The 16,835-nt window shown below is 43.6% G+C and overlaps 1 protein-coding gene across 1 annotated transcript in view; it reads right to left on the minus strand.

Annotated features, from left to right (window-relative positions):
* Window positions 1–16,835, minus strand: part of loxhd1a (lipoxygenase homology PLAT domains 1a) — a 221,516-nt gene that overhangs the window by 51,240 nt on the left and 153,441 nt on the right. The window contains exons 32-33 of the mRNA XM_069923807.1: window positions 7,213–7,394; window positions 4,052–4,168 (exon numbers count right to left, since the gene is read on the minus strand). Coding sequence (XP_069779908.1) covers window positions 4,052–4,168; window positions 7,213–7,394 — 299 coding nt within the window. The remainder of the gene's footprint in view (window positions 1–4,051; window positions 4,169–7,212; window positions 7,395–16,835) is intronic.

The raw sequence follows: 16,835 nt of genomic DNA on the forward strand, positions 1-16,835 counted from the left end.
CATGGGAACTAGGTTTTGGGACCAGGATTCGTGAGGGTACTGTTGGCAAGCAGGACTCCTAAAGGCCCTTGGGTGTGTGATAGTACAGACCTATCACCAATGAGTATAGTTACAGTATCTAGAGTGTAATGACTGTGCTTACAGCGATTGGCTGAGAGCTTAGCCACGCCTACTGTCTGGGCCTTAAAGGGTTGTGTCCCTAGCCAGGTCGGATCATTCCGGACTGGTCGACCACCTGTGAAGAGCTCCTGTCTTTTGCTAATAAAAGCCTTGGTTTGGATCAACAAGTCTTTGATTCTTTCGATGAGCTCTACAATTTTATTAGCAAAATTAATTTTTTTTAAAAGGGATGGAGCATCTGACTTGGCCAGAAAAACTTGACATTGACCCACAGTCAGCTACAGCCTTCAAAGTCTTTAAGTTCTGGCTGTTGAACTTTGAAAACTTCCTAAGGCTCATTGAGCTGGAGGAGGATAACCAGTGTCTAACAGCATTGCTGTCTATGGTGTCCTTGAGAGTCTATGAGAACATCCAGGATGAGACCACTTACACCACAACCATAAAGGTACTGAATGAACTGTACGATCAACCAATGAACAGAGTTCATGCCCGGCTCGTGCTTGCGTCGAGGAAGCAACAGCCCGGCGAGTCCAGCAGGGCATATTTACAAGTAGTCAAGGCGTTGGGCAAGGACTGTAACTGTGTGGACAAAACTGCTGCCGAGATCACAAAAGATCTCGTCTGGGATGCCTTTGTGGCCGGGCTCCGATCGAACAATGTGAGGCTGCGCTTGCTCGAACAAGGGGTAGAAAAACTAGAGGACGTGGCCCAGATTGTGATCACAATGGAGGATGCAGCCTTAAAGTCCACCTCTGGTGTGAGTACAGTGCCCTTCTACCCTACCACCCCCCGAGATGCTGACGACCTGTCGGCTGCTGCTACACTGCCCCCTGCGAACCCAAGATGTTATTTCTGCGGGAGAGACAAGCACAGCAGGTCCCAGTGCCCAACAAGAAAAGCCAGGTGCCAGAAGTGCCTTAAAAAAGGCCACTGTTGCAGTCTGTAGGTCTAAAATGGCCGCCGGCAAACACAGTGCCTCATGTGAAGCCCAACCACACTATCCCATTCAAACTCTTCTTCCCCAGAGCTCTCGTCCAATGAGAGTGAGGGCTCCCCTGCACGGCAACGCCTGACGTCATGGAGACGCCGAACCCGGAAGGGGCAGCCCACCCTAGCAACCATGATGTTGGCCCGCCTCTCGCCCCCGTGCGGAACACTCGACCCGGCCTTGGTCCCGACTGTAGAGCCCGCTATTTCCACGGCCTCGACCACCCCCGGGGCCGACGCTACCGCTGCTGCTGCCGCTGCCACCGCCACAGCCACCCCCGGAGATAACATTACCACTCCAGCTGCTCGCTCCCCTGCTGCCGCTGCCCACGCTGCCGCCGGTGCGGCCACCGTGACTGACCAGGTACTCGCCCTAGTGTCCATCGCTGACGACCGCTGGGGCCCGACCGCCACCCTACCCACTGCCAACTGCGAGCAACAACCTCCACTACTTACCGTTCATCCGCAGACACCGCCACAACAGCACCTCCGGGAGGTCCTCCAACCTGCTCCTCCAGCGCTGACTCCGTCTATGACGTCATCCCGTTGCGTGACGTCAACACGCGGAACTCCCCTGTCAACAGGATCAGTGGCTGCTTCTATAACACTAAATCAGCAATACTCTCATCCCCTCACTAAAGCAATGGATCTGATTAAAACGCATGGACACTACACCAATTGCTTATTTGACTCTGGATCAACTGACAGTTTTATCCGGCCGGATCTGGCCCTCCGTTGAGGACTTGACATTATCCCCACTACCCAGAGGATCTCATTAGCGACGAGGTCACACTCAACCGGGATAAAGGGGTATTGCATCACCACGCTGGAAGTACAGGGCGTAATGGTCACCCACTTCAAATTATTCATCCTTCCCCAATTGTGTGCCCCAGTGTTGCTGGAATTAGACTTTCAGTGTCAGTTTCGAACGGTGTCCCTACACTTTGGGTGACTCCATGCCCCCCTCTCGGTCTGCCATCGCCCCACCCCTGAAGCACCTGAGCAACCCGCCCCCGTACCCCGGGGCCACTCCTGTGGCCTTTCCACACTCCAGATTGCCCCGCCAGCACTCTTTGCAAACATCACCCCTGGCTGGAAGCCTGTTGTCACCAAAAGTCAGCAATATAGTTACGAAAACAGGCAATTCATTAGGAGTGAGGTGCATAGATTGCTGAATGAGGGCATCATCGAACCTAGTTCAAGTCCCTGGAGAGCCCAGGTGGTGGTTGTCAAGAACGGGGAAAAGCTACGGATGGTGGTCGACTATAGCCAGATCATTAACCGCTTCACGCTCCTGGATGCATACCCCCTGCCACGCATCACGGATGTGGTGAACCAGATCGCCCAATACCACATATTCTCCACCATTGACCTACGTTCGGCCTACCACCAGCTCCCAATCCGCTGTGAGGACCGACTATTCACGGCCTTCGAAGCGAATGGGTGGCTGTATCAATTTCTCAGGGTACCATTAGGGGTCACGAATAGTGTCGCGGTCTTCCAGCGGGAAATGGACCGGATGGTGGACCAGAACGGGCTAACCGCTACCTTCCCGTATCTGGACAATGTCACCATCTGCGGTCACGACGCGCAGGACCACGATGCCAACCTAGACAAATTTCTTCAAACTGCCAGTCGGCTGAACCTGACCTACAATCTTGATAAGTGTGTCTTCCGGACCACACAACTCACGATTCTAGGTTGCGTGGTGGAGTACGGGGTAGTGATGCCAGATCCTGACCACATGCGTCCCCTAATGGACTTACCCCCCCCCCCCCGCACCCAGAAAGCGCTCAAACGCTGCCTGGGCTTTTTCTCATATTACGCACAATGGGTTCCACACTACGCCGACAAGGCGCGTCCTCTTATCAAGACCACCTCCTTACCCTTCTCGACCGAAGCCAGAGCGGCTTTCGATCGAATCAAATCCGACATCGCTGCTGCAATGCTGCATGCGATCGATGAGTCTGTCCCGTTCCAAGTTGAGAGCGATGCATCCGACTTTGCCCTGGCAGCCACCTTGAACCAGGCCGGTCGGCCTGTTGCCTTCTCCTCCAGGGTCCAGAGAGTAGACACTCCTCAGTCGAGAAGGAGGCCCAGGCCATAGTTGAAGCGGTGCGCCGTTGGAGACATTACCTCGCTGGGAGGTGCTTTACACTGTTGACTGATCAACGCGCGGTCTCCTTCATGTTCAGCAACACCCAGCGAGGTAAGATAAAAAACGACAAAATCGCCAGATGGAGAATTGAACTCTCCACCTTTAACAATGACATCCTGTACCGGCCTGGTAAGTTCAACGACCCGCCTGACACGCTCTCCAGGGGGACGTGCGCCAGCGTACAGATGGACAGACTACAGAAACTCCATGAGGCGCTCTGTCATCCAGGGGTCACTAGGTTTGCCCACTTTGTGAAAGCCTACCCTACACAGTCGAGGAGATTCGCTCCATTACCCGAGCCTGTTCGGTGTGTGCTGAATGCAAGCCCCACTTCTCCCATCCGGGGAACTCCCACGTTATCAAAGCCACCCGCCCCTTCGAGTGTCTTAGCATAGACTTTAAGGGACCCCTACCGTCGACCAACCGTAATAACTACATCCTTACGGCCATCGACGAGTACTCAGGCGTTAGGAAACCAGAGCTGAGAGTCCGACAGATTCCTGAATTTGGTTTCGCCGCTTGAAAAGATAGAAGATCATGTACAGACACTGTTGGAACAGCAGGAGGCTATGGAGGTTACGGGAGTGCAGGAGGCAGTGGCAAAAGAGGAGGTGGTGAAGGCACACTCTTTTTTGCTTCTCATTCTCATTTTGTTAGCAGGACTGAACTAGTGGCACCTCTTTGTGTGTGCTCACCAGCAGAAAAGTAAACAAATTTCACGTCTTTACAGTATGTATTTTACAATAAAAGGAACTTGGAATCTTGAATATCTGTAGTAAGACTAACCTTCCCCTTTGAAAGCAATCGGCGAATCTCCACACTATCCAAGTGCCACCCAGAGCTGATGCCTCGACCATCGTGTCCTATTCGAATCTTCTCGATGCATTCTCCAATGTTCTCCAACTGAAAGGAAAAGTTCATTCAGCACAATGTTTGCACCTTATATTTCATTTAAGGTCTTCTGCTCATTAAGATTGTCAGAGTTTGCAAGTGAAGAGTTTTGATTTTGGGAGCTGGAAAATATCAAGCATTTTGAAGGGTATATTACAAATCCAATCACGAATCAAGATCCCTTCCACCGTGTCTCAAATTCAGTGGGCCTGGTCTACTGATTGAATGCTGATCTGCTCCTTACACTGTAAGGTAAAAACATTATGAGATAGGACCGGAGAAGGAGTCACCCAGTACTAAGGAGTAACAGGATGCAGGTGTGACCTTGTACACTCAAGATAAGTGTGGCAATAACAAGATGATGTGCAGCAGACTAACAGAGAAGGGTAGCAACAGCTTATTCATTGGACAATGTAATGGTATGATAATTTACTAAGTGCGTGTCCTGGGGTATAAAAAAACACCACTTGCTGATATCGGGAGAATGCGCCTTCTCCAACTAACACTGTTAGTTGCAAGTGTTACAATCCGGTAATAAAGAACCTTGATTTCGACTCAGTCTGGTGTCTGACTCACTCATTCATGAACAAAGCAGACCTAACAATACCCAAACATTTAAAAGCCTCTGTCCTCCAAGTGCACGCATCAGGATTTCGATCAAGCTGCTCGCCCAAATTCCCAGAGGAAAATGGTCCCCACATGATCGCATTGTTCATAGGATTTTGGGGTTATTGGTGCTCATTGCCCATCTCTAATTCTCTTTGAATTGGATGGTTTTCAGAAGCCAGTTACATTGTTGAGGTCCCAGAACCATTCACAGACTTGAACAGGGAAGGCAAGCAGTCTTAAAAACATAAAATGCTTAGAACACTCAACAGTTCAGGCAGCATCTGTGAAAAGGAGACAATTTCAGGTCTGGGACCCTTCATTAGAACTGGAAAAGAAAGATAACGAGCTAGCTTTCAGCAGTAGACAAAAAGATGGAAGGATGGATCGATCGAAGGGATATCTCTGGTAGGGCAAGACCAATTGTGACGGCCTAGTAGGAAGAATAGTGGTTAGGATCAGATTAAGTTCTCTTTTCCATGTAATCTGTTGTTAATGGCAAAGCCATGAATGTAATCACTATCCAACCAGACCCATCAACTGACCTGCTGAATGTTCTGTGCAATATTTCTGTTCCAATAATTAAATCGCCATAACTTATTCACGATACTCCCTTGTGAAATCACCTCTAACACTTCTGGCAGGATACACCCTGACATTCATCAAGATCATGGCTGATTTTCCAGCTAGATACCATTTTCCAGTACTTGATTCCCTTAATTCAGAAATTGTTGATCTGTTTTGATTAATAATTAAGCCTCCACAGCCTTTACTGGAAGAGAGTTCCAGAAGGTCACCGGCATCTTTGTAATCAAAGTTCTCCCTGTCTCAGTCCTAAACTGCCAACCCCTTTCTTCTGAAACAGTGCCATCTGGTCCTAGTCTCTTTGGCCAAGGGGGAAAAAAAGCAGGTTTATCGTGCCCTTTAAGAAGTTTGTATGCTTTGATAAGATCTCATCTCATTCATCTAAACACTAGAGAATACAGCACATAAACTGATATTCTGACAACCATGTCCATGCCAACCATAAAGTGTCCATCTCTACCCATCCCATTTACCAGTCCAAGGAAAAAAATCTCAGACTCTCCAATCCTTCTCTTTAACTAAAACACTTAACCCTATTAATAAACCCCCTCTGCATCCTCGAAAACACTGTCATGTAATTGTCATGGTGCAGCAACCAGAAATGCAGATAATAGACATGTTATGGTCTAATCGAAGTTTTAGTAACTTGTACCATGACCTCAATGATCTTAAGTTTTGGATCATGAAGGCAAGCATTCTGTAGGTCTTCTTCCCCACCTTATTACTACTGTCTTGAGGGATTTATGAGAAGCTGAAAGTATTCGGCAGGTTAGACAGCAAGCATGGAGAGAAATGAACAATGAATATTTTGGGTTAAGAGCCTTTCTTAAAAAAAGGTCCCGATCTGAAAGGTTGGCTGTCCATTTCTCTCCATGGATGCTGTCTGACCTGCTAAGTCCCTACAATTTCACGCTATTTGCTTAAGATCCCAGCATTTTCAGTTTATTGTGTTTCTTCAGGAACCTATGAACTTGTAAACCATAGCCCCTTTTGCTCTTTAATAATCTGCAAAGCCACACTATTCATGATATATGTCCAGTGCCCATTAGACTCCAAAAATGACTTAACTCACATTTAATGGGAATAAATTCCATCTGCCACAGCTCCATTAAGTTTACCAGCAGATCAAAATCACGCTGTACAAAACAATCCTCATTATCAACATGACCAATTTTCATATCATCTGCAAACTTATTAATCATACTTCTTATATTCACATCTAAGGCTTAAACATTTGTAAAAAAAATGTTAAGGATCCGAAGTAAAATACGAAAATCTGAAGACAGCGTGGTTGAAATAAAAACATAATGCTGGTCAAACAGTGTACTTTATATAGCAAAGATAAAGATACATAATCAACATTTCAGGCAGATCCAACTTTGATCTCTGTGATACACCAATAGCCACAAGTCTCCAAAAAGTAACACTCCATCAACATCCTTTGTTTCTTATTACCAAGCCAACTTTATGTTCAATTTGACAAATTTGCCCTTGATCCCATGGGGTCTAATCTATTGGACCAGCTTTCAAAGGGTTATCTTGTCAAAGGCTTTACTGAAGTCCATGTAAGCAGACTTAGGCTACTAAATATATCCTCATATGGCAAACGTGTCATTCCAGGAATTAGTCTAGAGAGAAGTTTAGTGCACTTTCTTCAGGGTAATAAATCTTCATTTTTTTTCAGGTACCTGTGAGTATCAGCATGAACCAACCATTTAATCTACTAATCCTCATAGGTGCTGGATACCAGGGGTTTTGCTACATAATCTGATTGGATACTTTATCATCTTTGATGCTTAACATTTTCACAGTTTCTTATGAAAATACACAATTAGGTTAAATCAATTTAAATGATATTTTCACACCTCTACAATGAACTTATTGACAGCGCCTCTCTTAAAGCACATCTTTCGCTCTCGCTTGTTAACACACAGAGATTTCTGTTGCGTGCAGACGCCATCTCTCCCGTAAAGGACAATGAAGACATCCGCATCAGTCCCTGCTCCAAATATATCAGAGGTACAGGTGGTGATCTCGTATGGAACAACTGAAACATGGAGAAATAGAGATTCAGCTCACATGGATTGAACACAGACTTGAAAGACTGCATAGGTTCACAAGCTTCTGCGGTTACTGAGACAAAGCAGCAGTTTTCCTCCTTGCTATTCTATTCACTGGAGAACCCAATGCTTTGTTAAAGATGTTAAAGAGAATGGGATCAAAGCAGATAAAATGTAAGGTCACTGAATGATAGGTCAGGCTGTAGGGGATAAACAACCAATACCTGTCTCTGTACCAATATTCTTATGGTTATTTCTTTAAAGAGGGCTTATTTGTAAAGGAGAGCACTTAATATCTCACCATTCCATTTTTTTCCTTTTAAAAATATAAATATCTTTAATATGTTGGTGTTACCTCTGAGTGTCATGTCCAAATTTTATAGTGGGTTGCATTGCCCTTTTGAACAGAGAAGGAGCAATAATGAACTCATCCTGCTCTTCTGCATTGCGGCAATAGAGATACAGAAGATGCTGGAGGTTGGGTCACTTAACTTTGGAGTTGCCAGTGATAGCAGTTAATTGGGCAGTCGAGTTCAACAGTTGAAAAAAAAGGGGGGAGCAGTCATCGTCGGAGTGGGGCTGAGTCAGAGTGGTAAGGCTTTGGCGAGAAGAAGTAAGAGCCAAAGGATAGTCGGAGTTGAAGGTTTTTTAGATATCATACATATTATTCATCTAGTCAGAGACAGTGTGAATGGCAGCCAAGGCAGGAGAATGCTCCTCTTGCAAAATGTGGGTCACAAGGAAGCCAGCAGGATCCCTGATGACTTCATCTGCAAGGAGTGCATTCAGCTGTAGCTCCTGACAAGCGAGTTAAGAATTGGAGCTGGAGTTGGATAAACTCCAGAATCATTCAGAAAGCAGAGAGGTGATAGACAGGAGTTACAGGGACACCATCACACCTAGGAAGCAGGAGGAGGGTAGATGGGTGACAGGGAAGGGAAAGGGAACGAAAATGTAGTGCAAGGCCATCTTCCTCAATAACAAGTATTCCATTTTGGATACTGCTGGGGGAACGTCCTACCAGGAACAAGCCACAGAGATCGGGTCTCTGGCATGGAGTCTGATCCTGTGGCTAAGAAGGGAAGGGAGGAGAAGAGGCAAGCTGTAGTGATAGGGGATTCCATAGTTAGGGGGACAGTTAAGAGGTTCTGTGGAAGAGATCGAGTATCCCAGATGGTACGTCGCCTCCCTGGTGCCAGGGTTAGAGATGTCTCAGATTGGGTTCACGGCATTCTCTGGAGGGAGGGTGAGCAGCCAGATGTTGTGCTCCATAGGGACCAATGACGTGAGTAGGAAGGGTGAGAAGGTCTCCTGCATGGAGAGTTCAGGGAGTTAGGTGCTAGGTTGAAGGACAGGACCTATAGGGTAACTTTACACGTGGCTAAAGGTATGATACAGGAAGGAGGGCTTCATGTTTTTGGATCATTGGTGTCTCTTCCAGGGAAGATAGAACCTGTTCTAATGGGACAGTTTGCATCTAAGCTAAAAGGGAACTAATAGCCTTGCAGGAAGGATTGCTAGTGCAGGTCTGGTGGGTTTAAACTAGATTTGCAGGAGGAGGGGAACTAGAGTGCCAGAGCAGATAGAGGAATGGAGGAGGGAAAATAAATCAATGGGTTGAATGTGGTGGAAATGTTCTCAGGTGTACCTATTTCAAAGCAAGGAAAGGCAGGCGAGCTTAGAGCGTGGATTAGCGGTGCTTCAAACTTCTGCACATTCTGACAATAGCAGTGAGAAAAGTTTGTGACTAGGGTGATGGATCCTTCTTGATACATTCAACAGATGGGAGATTGGAGCCTGTGAAGGGCAATGGAATTCACAAACCAGACTTTGATGCTGTCAGTCATATACTTTCCACTCTGCACCTGTGGACAAAGTATTCAATGACGTGCCAAATCTCCACAGAAAGCAAATGTTGGAGCAATCATAACACTATAAAATATAAGAGCAGAAATTCAGCCCATCGAGTCTGCCCCATCATTCAATCATGAGCTGATCCATTCTTCCTCTGATGTGAGGAATTATGACATTGTGGCCATTAGTAAAACTTAGATTCAGGAGGGGCAGGACTGGCAGCTCAATATTCCAGGCTTCTTTTGCTTTAGGCCTGATAGAATGGTGGTGGGGGGGGGGGGGAGGGGGGGGGAATGAAAGGGGAGCAGTGACATAACTTGTCAGTGAAAATATCACAGCTGTGCTCAGGCAGGACAGACCAGAAGCGCATCTACTGAGGCTATATGGGTGGAGTTCAAGAATGGGAAAGGTATGACCACACTCATAAGGTTGTATTATAGACCACCCAATAGACAATGAAAATTGGAGGAACACCTCTGTAGAAAGATAGCACATAGCTGCAGGAAACATAAGTTTTTGATAGTAGGGGATTTTAACTTTCCACAGAATCATTGGGATTCCCATACTTTAAAAGGGATGGAGCTTGTCAAATGTGTTCAGGAAAGTTTTCTAAATCTATATCTCGAGGTACCAACTAGAGAAAGTGCGATCCTGGATCTCCTATAAGGGAATGAGAGCGGACAGGTGACAGAAGTATATGTTGGGGAACATTTTGGATCCAGTTATCATTATACCATTAGTTTCAATTTAATTATGGAGAAGTATAGGTCTGAGCCTTGGGTTGAGATTCTAAATTGGAGAAAGGCTAATTTTGATGAGATGAGAAAGGATCTAGAATATATGAATTGGGATAAATTGCTTTCCGGCAAAGATGTGCGAGGTAAGTGGAGGACCTCCAAAGGTGAAATTTTGAGAGTACAGAGTTTGTGTGTTCCTGTCAGGATCAAAGGAAAGGTTAGAAGGCATAGAGAACCTTGGTTTTTGAGGGATATTGGGGATCTGGTTTGGAAGAGAGAGGTCTAACAGGTATGGGCAAAATGGAGCAAATAAAATACTTGAGCAGTATAATAATGCAAGAAAAACCTCAAGAAAGTAATCAAGAGGCTAAAAGAAGTCATGAGGTTGCATTGGAAGACAATAGAAAGGAAAATCCTAAGGTTTCTATAGATATATTAAGAGCAAAAGGATAGTAAGGGACAAAATTGATCCCTTTGAAGATCAGAGTGATTGGCTTTGTATGGAGCCAAAAGAGATGGGGGAGATCTTAAAAATTTTTTTTTTCATCAGTATTCACTCAGGATAAGGGCACAGAGTCATGGGAAGTAAGGGAAACAAGTAAGGACATGGAACCTATACAGAATAAAGAGGAGGAAGGGCTTGCTGTCTTAAAGCAAAAATGGCTGGATAAATCCCCAGGACCTGACAAGATATTCCCTTGCACCTTGAGGGAGACTAATATAGAAATTGCAGGTGCTCGGGCAGAAATATTTAAAATGCCCTTAGACACAAATGTGGTGCCAGAGGATTGGAGGGTAGCTCATGTTTTTCTGTTATTTAAAAATGCTCCAAAAGTAACCATGGAAATTATAGGCTGGTGAGCCTGACGTCAGTAGTAGATAAGTTATTGTAAGGTGTTCTAAGAGAATGGATGTACAATTATTTGGATAGCCAGGGACTGATTAGGGATAGTCAGCATGGATTTGTGTGTGGTGGGTCATGTTTAACCAATCTTATAGAGCTTTTTCAGGAGGTTACCAGTAAAGTTGACTTAGGAAAGGCTGTGCATGTTGTCTACATGGACTTTAGAAAGGCCTTTGACAGGGTCCTGCATGGGAGATTAGTCAGGAAGATTCAAACACTGGGTATTCATGGTGAAGTAGTGCACTGGATTTGACAATGGCTGGACAGGAGAAGTCAGAGAGTAAAGGTGGATGATGGCTTCTCAGACTGGAAGCCTGTGACTTGTGGTATGCCTCAGGGATCAGTGCTGGGACTATTGTTGTTTGTCATCTATATGAATGATCTGGACGGAATGTGGTGAATTGAATCAGCAAGTTTGCAGATGACACTAGGATTGGAGGTGTTGTGGACAGCGAGGAAGGTTTTCAAAGATTGCAGATGGATCTGGACCATCTGCAAAAATGGACTGAAATATGGCCAATAGAATTTAATGCAGACAATAGTGAGGTATTGCATTTTGGAAGGACAAACCAAAAACGTAAATGGTAGGGTACTGAGGTGTGTGGTAGGACAGAGGGATCTGGGAATACAGATAACATAATTCCCTGAAGTCACAGATGGATAGGGTTGTAAAGAGACATTTTGAATATTGACCTTCATAAATCAAAGTATTGAGCACAGGAGTTGGGATGTTATGTTAAATTTGTATCAGACATTCGTGGGGCCAAATTTGGAGTATTGTGTGCATTTTTGGTCATCTAACTACAGGAAAGATATCAATAAGATAGAAAGAGTGCAGAGAAGATTTACTAGGATGTTGCCTGGACTTCAGGTAATGAATTACAGTAAAAGGTTAAACAGGTTAGTGTGTAGAAGAATGAGGGGAGATTTGATAGAGGTATTTAAAATTATTAGAGAGAGAGTAAATGTAGATAGGCTTTTTCCACTGAGGGTAGGTGAGGTACAAACCAGAGGACATGGGTTAAGAGTGAAAGGGGAAAAGTTTAGGGGGAACTTCTTCACATAGGGAGTGGTGGGAATGTGGAACAAGCTGCCAGCTGAAGTGGTAAATGTGGCCTCAATCTTAACATTTAATAGGAATCTGGATTGGTACAGTACATGGATGGGAGAGGCTGTGGACTGCGAGCAGGTCAGTAGTACTGGCAAAAAAAAATGGTTCAGCACAGACTAGTAGGGTCGAAGAGGTCTGTTTCTGTGCTGTAATATTCTATGGTTCTATGAGTAACTCCACACCATTTTGAGCAAATTGACTTTGTATTGGCCTCCTGTCACTTTATGTCAGCTATAGGTGGCGATTCAGAACAGCCCCATTCATTTGAATGAGTTTACTGATCTTCATTGAACAGGTAAGTTATTCAGTTATTCTGCTTTTTTCTTTTCTTTTCATTTTAATTGATTTAATATACTTTGAATGAAATCTTTAATTTTAGTCATCTTTTAAAACTGATTTTGTTTGCATTGATTTATTGCATTTCAATCTTTCTAAATACTTCTGATTATCAGAGATATTTACTGGGAGGAGAAATGATACCACAAGCAGTCAGAAAGCCATCAGATTGTTTGATGGATGGAGCCTCAAGTTTTGCCACCTGAGACCAGTTCCCATTCATGGACTGCATTACTTTGTGGGACAGCCATAATAGCCACGCCTTGGAGAGTCACAAGATGTCAGTGCAACCTCAGGCCTCAAGTCTGGATCTTTTGGTATGGCTCTGCTTGGTCAGGCAGGGCTGTTTCAGAGTTGCGATTTTGAATGAAACCACACATCTTGTAGGTATTGGTGCACCCTGCCTCCACAGGGAGTTCAGCTGCCAAGGCAGAAGTTGCAGTCAGCACTCTGAGTCAAGATCCTGTTTCAAAAGATCAAGCTCCTGGAGGAAGAATGTCATCATCTTCTATAGTTTATACATCCAGTTTGTGAAGAGCATTTTCACAATTCAAAAATGTGTTTTATGTTTTTATGTGTGTATAGTATGTAGGTGATATTTATGTGCTGTGTGAAAAAGGTATGTGTGAATTTGTGTGCACTGTCGTCCAGAAAAACGCTGTTTTGTCTGGTTGTATATGCACAGTCAGATGATAATAAACTTGAATTTGAACTTGAAAGTGTACCCTAGCTATTTAGGAGCAGAGCTCGCCTTACATCTAATGGTGGAGTTGTGTGAAAGCAGAGCCTAGATTGAATATGTCAATCAGTGTGAAACCAATCCTGAAATAACACTGAAAAACAAAGTTGCCAATTTTCAGATCAGGAAATGAAAAATTTTGAATATTGTTACAGAGTTCTGTGTTGTGTATTGGCCTATGTGTTGTGTGGTTTTATGTTAAAAAGTGACAATTTGCCTTAGAAAGCCAAGGTGAAGGTGGACTGCTGAGAGAGTGGGAGACGGATTGAGCATATGCAGAAAATTATCTAAAAACTTCTGGACTTGGATGATAAACCACCACTGGGTGGTGCTGTGGAGGGGAAGAAGGCCCAGAGCATGAGTCATGGTCTGGAGGACAGTTTAGAATGTTGGGATTTCAAAAAGGATGAACATTCTGAAGGCAGCCAGAAGGATCCGGACCAAGCCAGTTGTTCCTCTCTCTGCAAGCAACACAAGACAACTTTGAATTTTGTGCTCTCTCTCTGTCAAAGATCTTTTGGCTTCAATTTACCAAACAAACTGAATTTTTTTTATGATCTTTGCTTCAGTTGAGATCGAAGTTTTGTGAGTCTTGTGTGTTTTGTGTCTAAGTTTTTTCTGTGGGCTGATTAGAAATATAACTTAGACTTTAGTTACATATGTTATATTTAGGCTGTGGAATTTATTAGTTTTACACTGTTATGGAAATTTGCATAGTAACTAGTTGCCCACTGGTTACTATGCAAATTTCTATAACAGTGTAAAACTAATAAATTATAAAAGGGGGGGGGGATTTTGAATTAAAGTTTGAAGGTGAATTTTTTGTTAATAAAGTAATTGTTCATCTTTACCCCTGTGTGATATGCCTTCTTTGTGCTTCCAAATTGGTTTGATCCTGGATGATTCCCCCAAATTATGTTACAAGATCAAACCAATTTGGAAGCTTTAGAGGCGATTGACTTGTGCTTAGTTATCAGTCGTCTGAGTTTGACTCAATCTCCAGCTTGAAATTAAAAATAACCGGTGAGTGTATAAATCACCAGCAGAAAAACCAGCAACTATGAATATTGAGCAGTTCAGCGTGAAACCTTCAGTGGTTAATTTAAAAAAGGCTAAAAAGTCAGAAATGATGGTAAGAACTGGGATAAAAAAGGAAATTGCCCAAAAGTTTGTTAAGCACTATGTAGGAAAGGGGGTATTTGAAAAAGCTGCATTAGAACAGTTTCTAAAGGAGAAAACTTCAGAGGAATTAAAGTTGACTTTGAGAAAACTAGAGTTAGAGGAAAAAAGAGAGGCAGAAAGGAAAGCCAAACGGGAAGCAGTAAGGCAGGCAGAAATTGAGGAAAGGGCAACTGCAAGGGAGGAGAGAGAGAAAGAACAGAAACATGAGCTAGAACTAGCTAAATTGAGGCAGACCCTAACCCAAGGAGAGGGAGAAGCCCAAAATCCAAAACCCATGTGCTGGTCAGGAGGAGAGGCTTCTGGTCAGTAGAGAAGTGAGGTTAGTTCCTCTATTTGAGGATGCTGAAATAGACCAGTATTTTCAGCATTTTAAGAAAGTAGCTGTAAATTTAAAATGGCCATCAGACCAGTGGTCACTCCTGCTACAAAGTATTCTTAAAGGGAAAGCCCAACAGGTGTACTCATGTCTCACTGTACAACAAGCAGCTGATTATGAAGTTGTAAAGCAGACTATACTCCGATCTTATGAACTAGTCCCAGAGGCTTATAGTCAAAGGTTCAGGAGTTTAAAAAAAACAGCAACCCAATCTTACCTGGATTTTGCTTATATGAAGGTTGTGTGTTTTGATCAGTGGTGTGCCGCAATGAAAGTAGAAAATAACTTTGATTTATTGAGGGAAATCATTCTGATTGAGGAGATGAAAAATTGTGTTTCTGACGATATTCAAGTGTACTTGGCAGAGAAAAAATATAAAAACTTGTCAAGAATTGGCTAAATTCGCAGAGGAATATGCTTTAACCCACGAGTCTAAGTGGACACCAGGGAAAACCTTGCAAAGGAATACTGCTAATAATCCAAGTAGAGTAGAAAGAAAATCTAGAAGTGAGGTTAAAGGAAGAGAGGAAGAGAAATGGGTGAAGGAAAAATTTTCAAATGTTATTTGCCACTATTGTAAGAAGCCAGGGCACATAATAGCAAATTGTCCTGTATTGAAAAGGAAGAAAGAGAAAGGAATGGTACCAACTGCCTGTGTTCCAAGTGAGAAAGTTAGGGATAGTTTTAAACCATTCATGACTGAAGGTTTCATTTCGGTTAAAGAAGAATCCAATCAAGTGCCAGTTAAATTCCTGCAGGATACTGGAGCTGCCCAATCGCTTGTATTAAGCAACATTTTGAATTTTGGCAAGGAGGCCAATACTCGATATTTGAATTTAATTAAAGGCATTGGTGATGAAGCAGAGCCTATACCTTTGCATAGAATAGTGATGAAATCAGACTTAGTTAATGGCCCGGATACGATAGGGATAAGATCAAGTCTGTCGGAGGATGGTGTTTCTCTTTTGTTAGGGAATGATTTAGCAGAGGGTAAAGTCATACCTGCGGTGAAACTTACAAGTAAGCCATTGGTTTATGAGTCCCAAAAGGATTTGGAAATCTACTCTGCATGTGCCATTACTAGAGCCACGTCTAGAAAAAAGGTAGAAGTAGAGAAAGTCTGTGACGATCCTGTAGTGGAGGCAAGCATTGAGGACAAACCTAAGGATCCAGCTTTGCTGTTGTCAAGAGAAGAATTAATAGCCAGACAAAAGCATGATCCTGATCTTGCTGGGATAAGAGATAAGATTCTGTATAACCATGAAATTGAAACTGTGCCAGTAGGTTACTTTGTGCAAGATGGAATATTGATGAGAAAGTGGAGACCACAAGTGATACCTACCAGTGAAAACTGGGTGGTAGTAAGGCAAGTTGTAATTCGCAAAACTTACAGGAATTAAATATTAAAGTTGGCTCATAGTACACCTTTAGGAGGTCATCTTGGAGTGAAGATGGAAGAAAAGATAAGGGAACAGTTTTATTGGCTGAAATCAAGAAAGGATGTTGTGAACTTATGTAGAATCTGTCACACTTGTCAACTGGTGGGCAAGCCTAATCAAGGACCACCAATGGCACCTTTACAACCCATCCCTGCTTTTGGGGAGCCCTTCTCAAAAGTGATAGTGGATTGTGTTGGCCCATTGCCAAAAACCAAAGCAGGAAATGAATATTTGTTAACACTCATGTGCACAGTTTCAAGGTTTCCAGAGGCTATTCCGCTGAGAAACATTAAAGCAAAGACGATTGTGAAGGCTATGCTAAAATTTTTCAAACTGTTTGGCCTTCCAAGGGAAATTCAGTCAGACTAAGGGAGTAATTTTATGTCTGGAATATTTCAACAGGTGGTGTATGAATTGGGAGCCCATCAAATTATGTCGTCTGCCTATCATCCTGAAAGTCAAGAGGCCTTGCAAAGATTCCATTTATCTGTGAAAAATATGATGAGGGCTTATTGCATGGAAAATAATAAGGATTGGGATGAAGGAATCCACTTGTTATTGTTTGCTGTTAGAGAGGCAACTCAGGAGTCTCTTGGCTTTAGTCCATTTGAGTTGGTGTTTGGTCATGAAGTAAGGGGTCCATTACTATTGTTGAAGGAACAGTGGATACATAATGATATACAATCAAATCTGTTGGATTATGTTTTCAAATTTAAAATCAGATTACATCAGGCTTGCAAGATGGCAAGG

The sequence above is a fragment of the Narcine bancroftii genome, chromosome 3, assembly GCF_036971445.1.
Source record: "Narcine bancroftii isolate sNarBan1 chromosome 3, sNarBan1.hap1, whole genome shotgun sequence".
NCBI lineage: Eukaryota > Metazoa > Chordata > Chondrichthyes > Torpediniformes > Narcinidae > Narcine > Narcine bancroftii.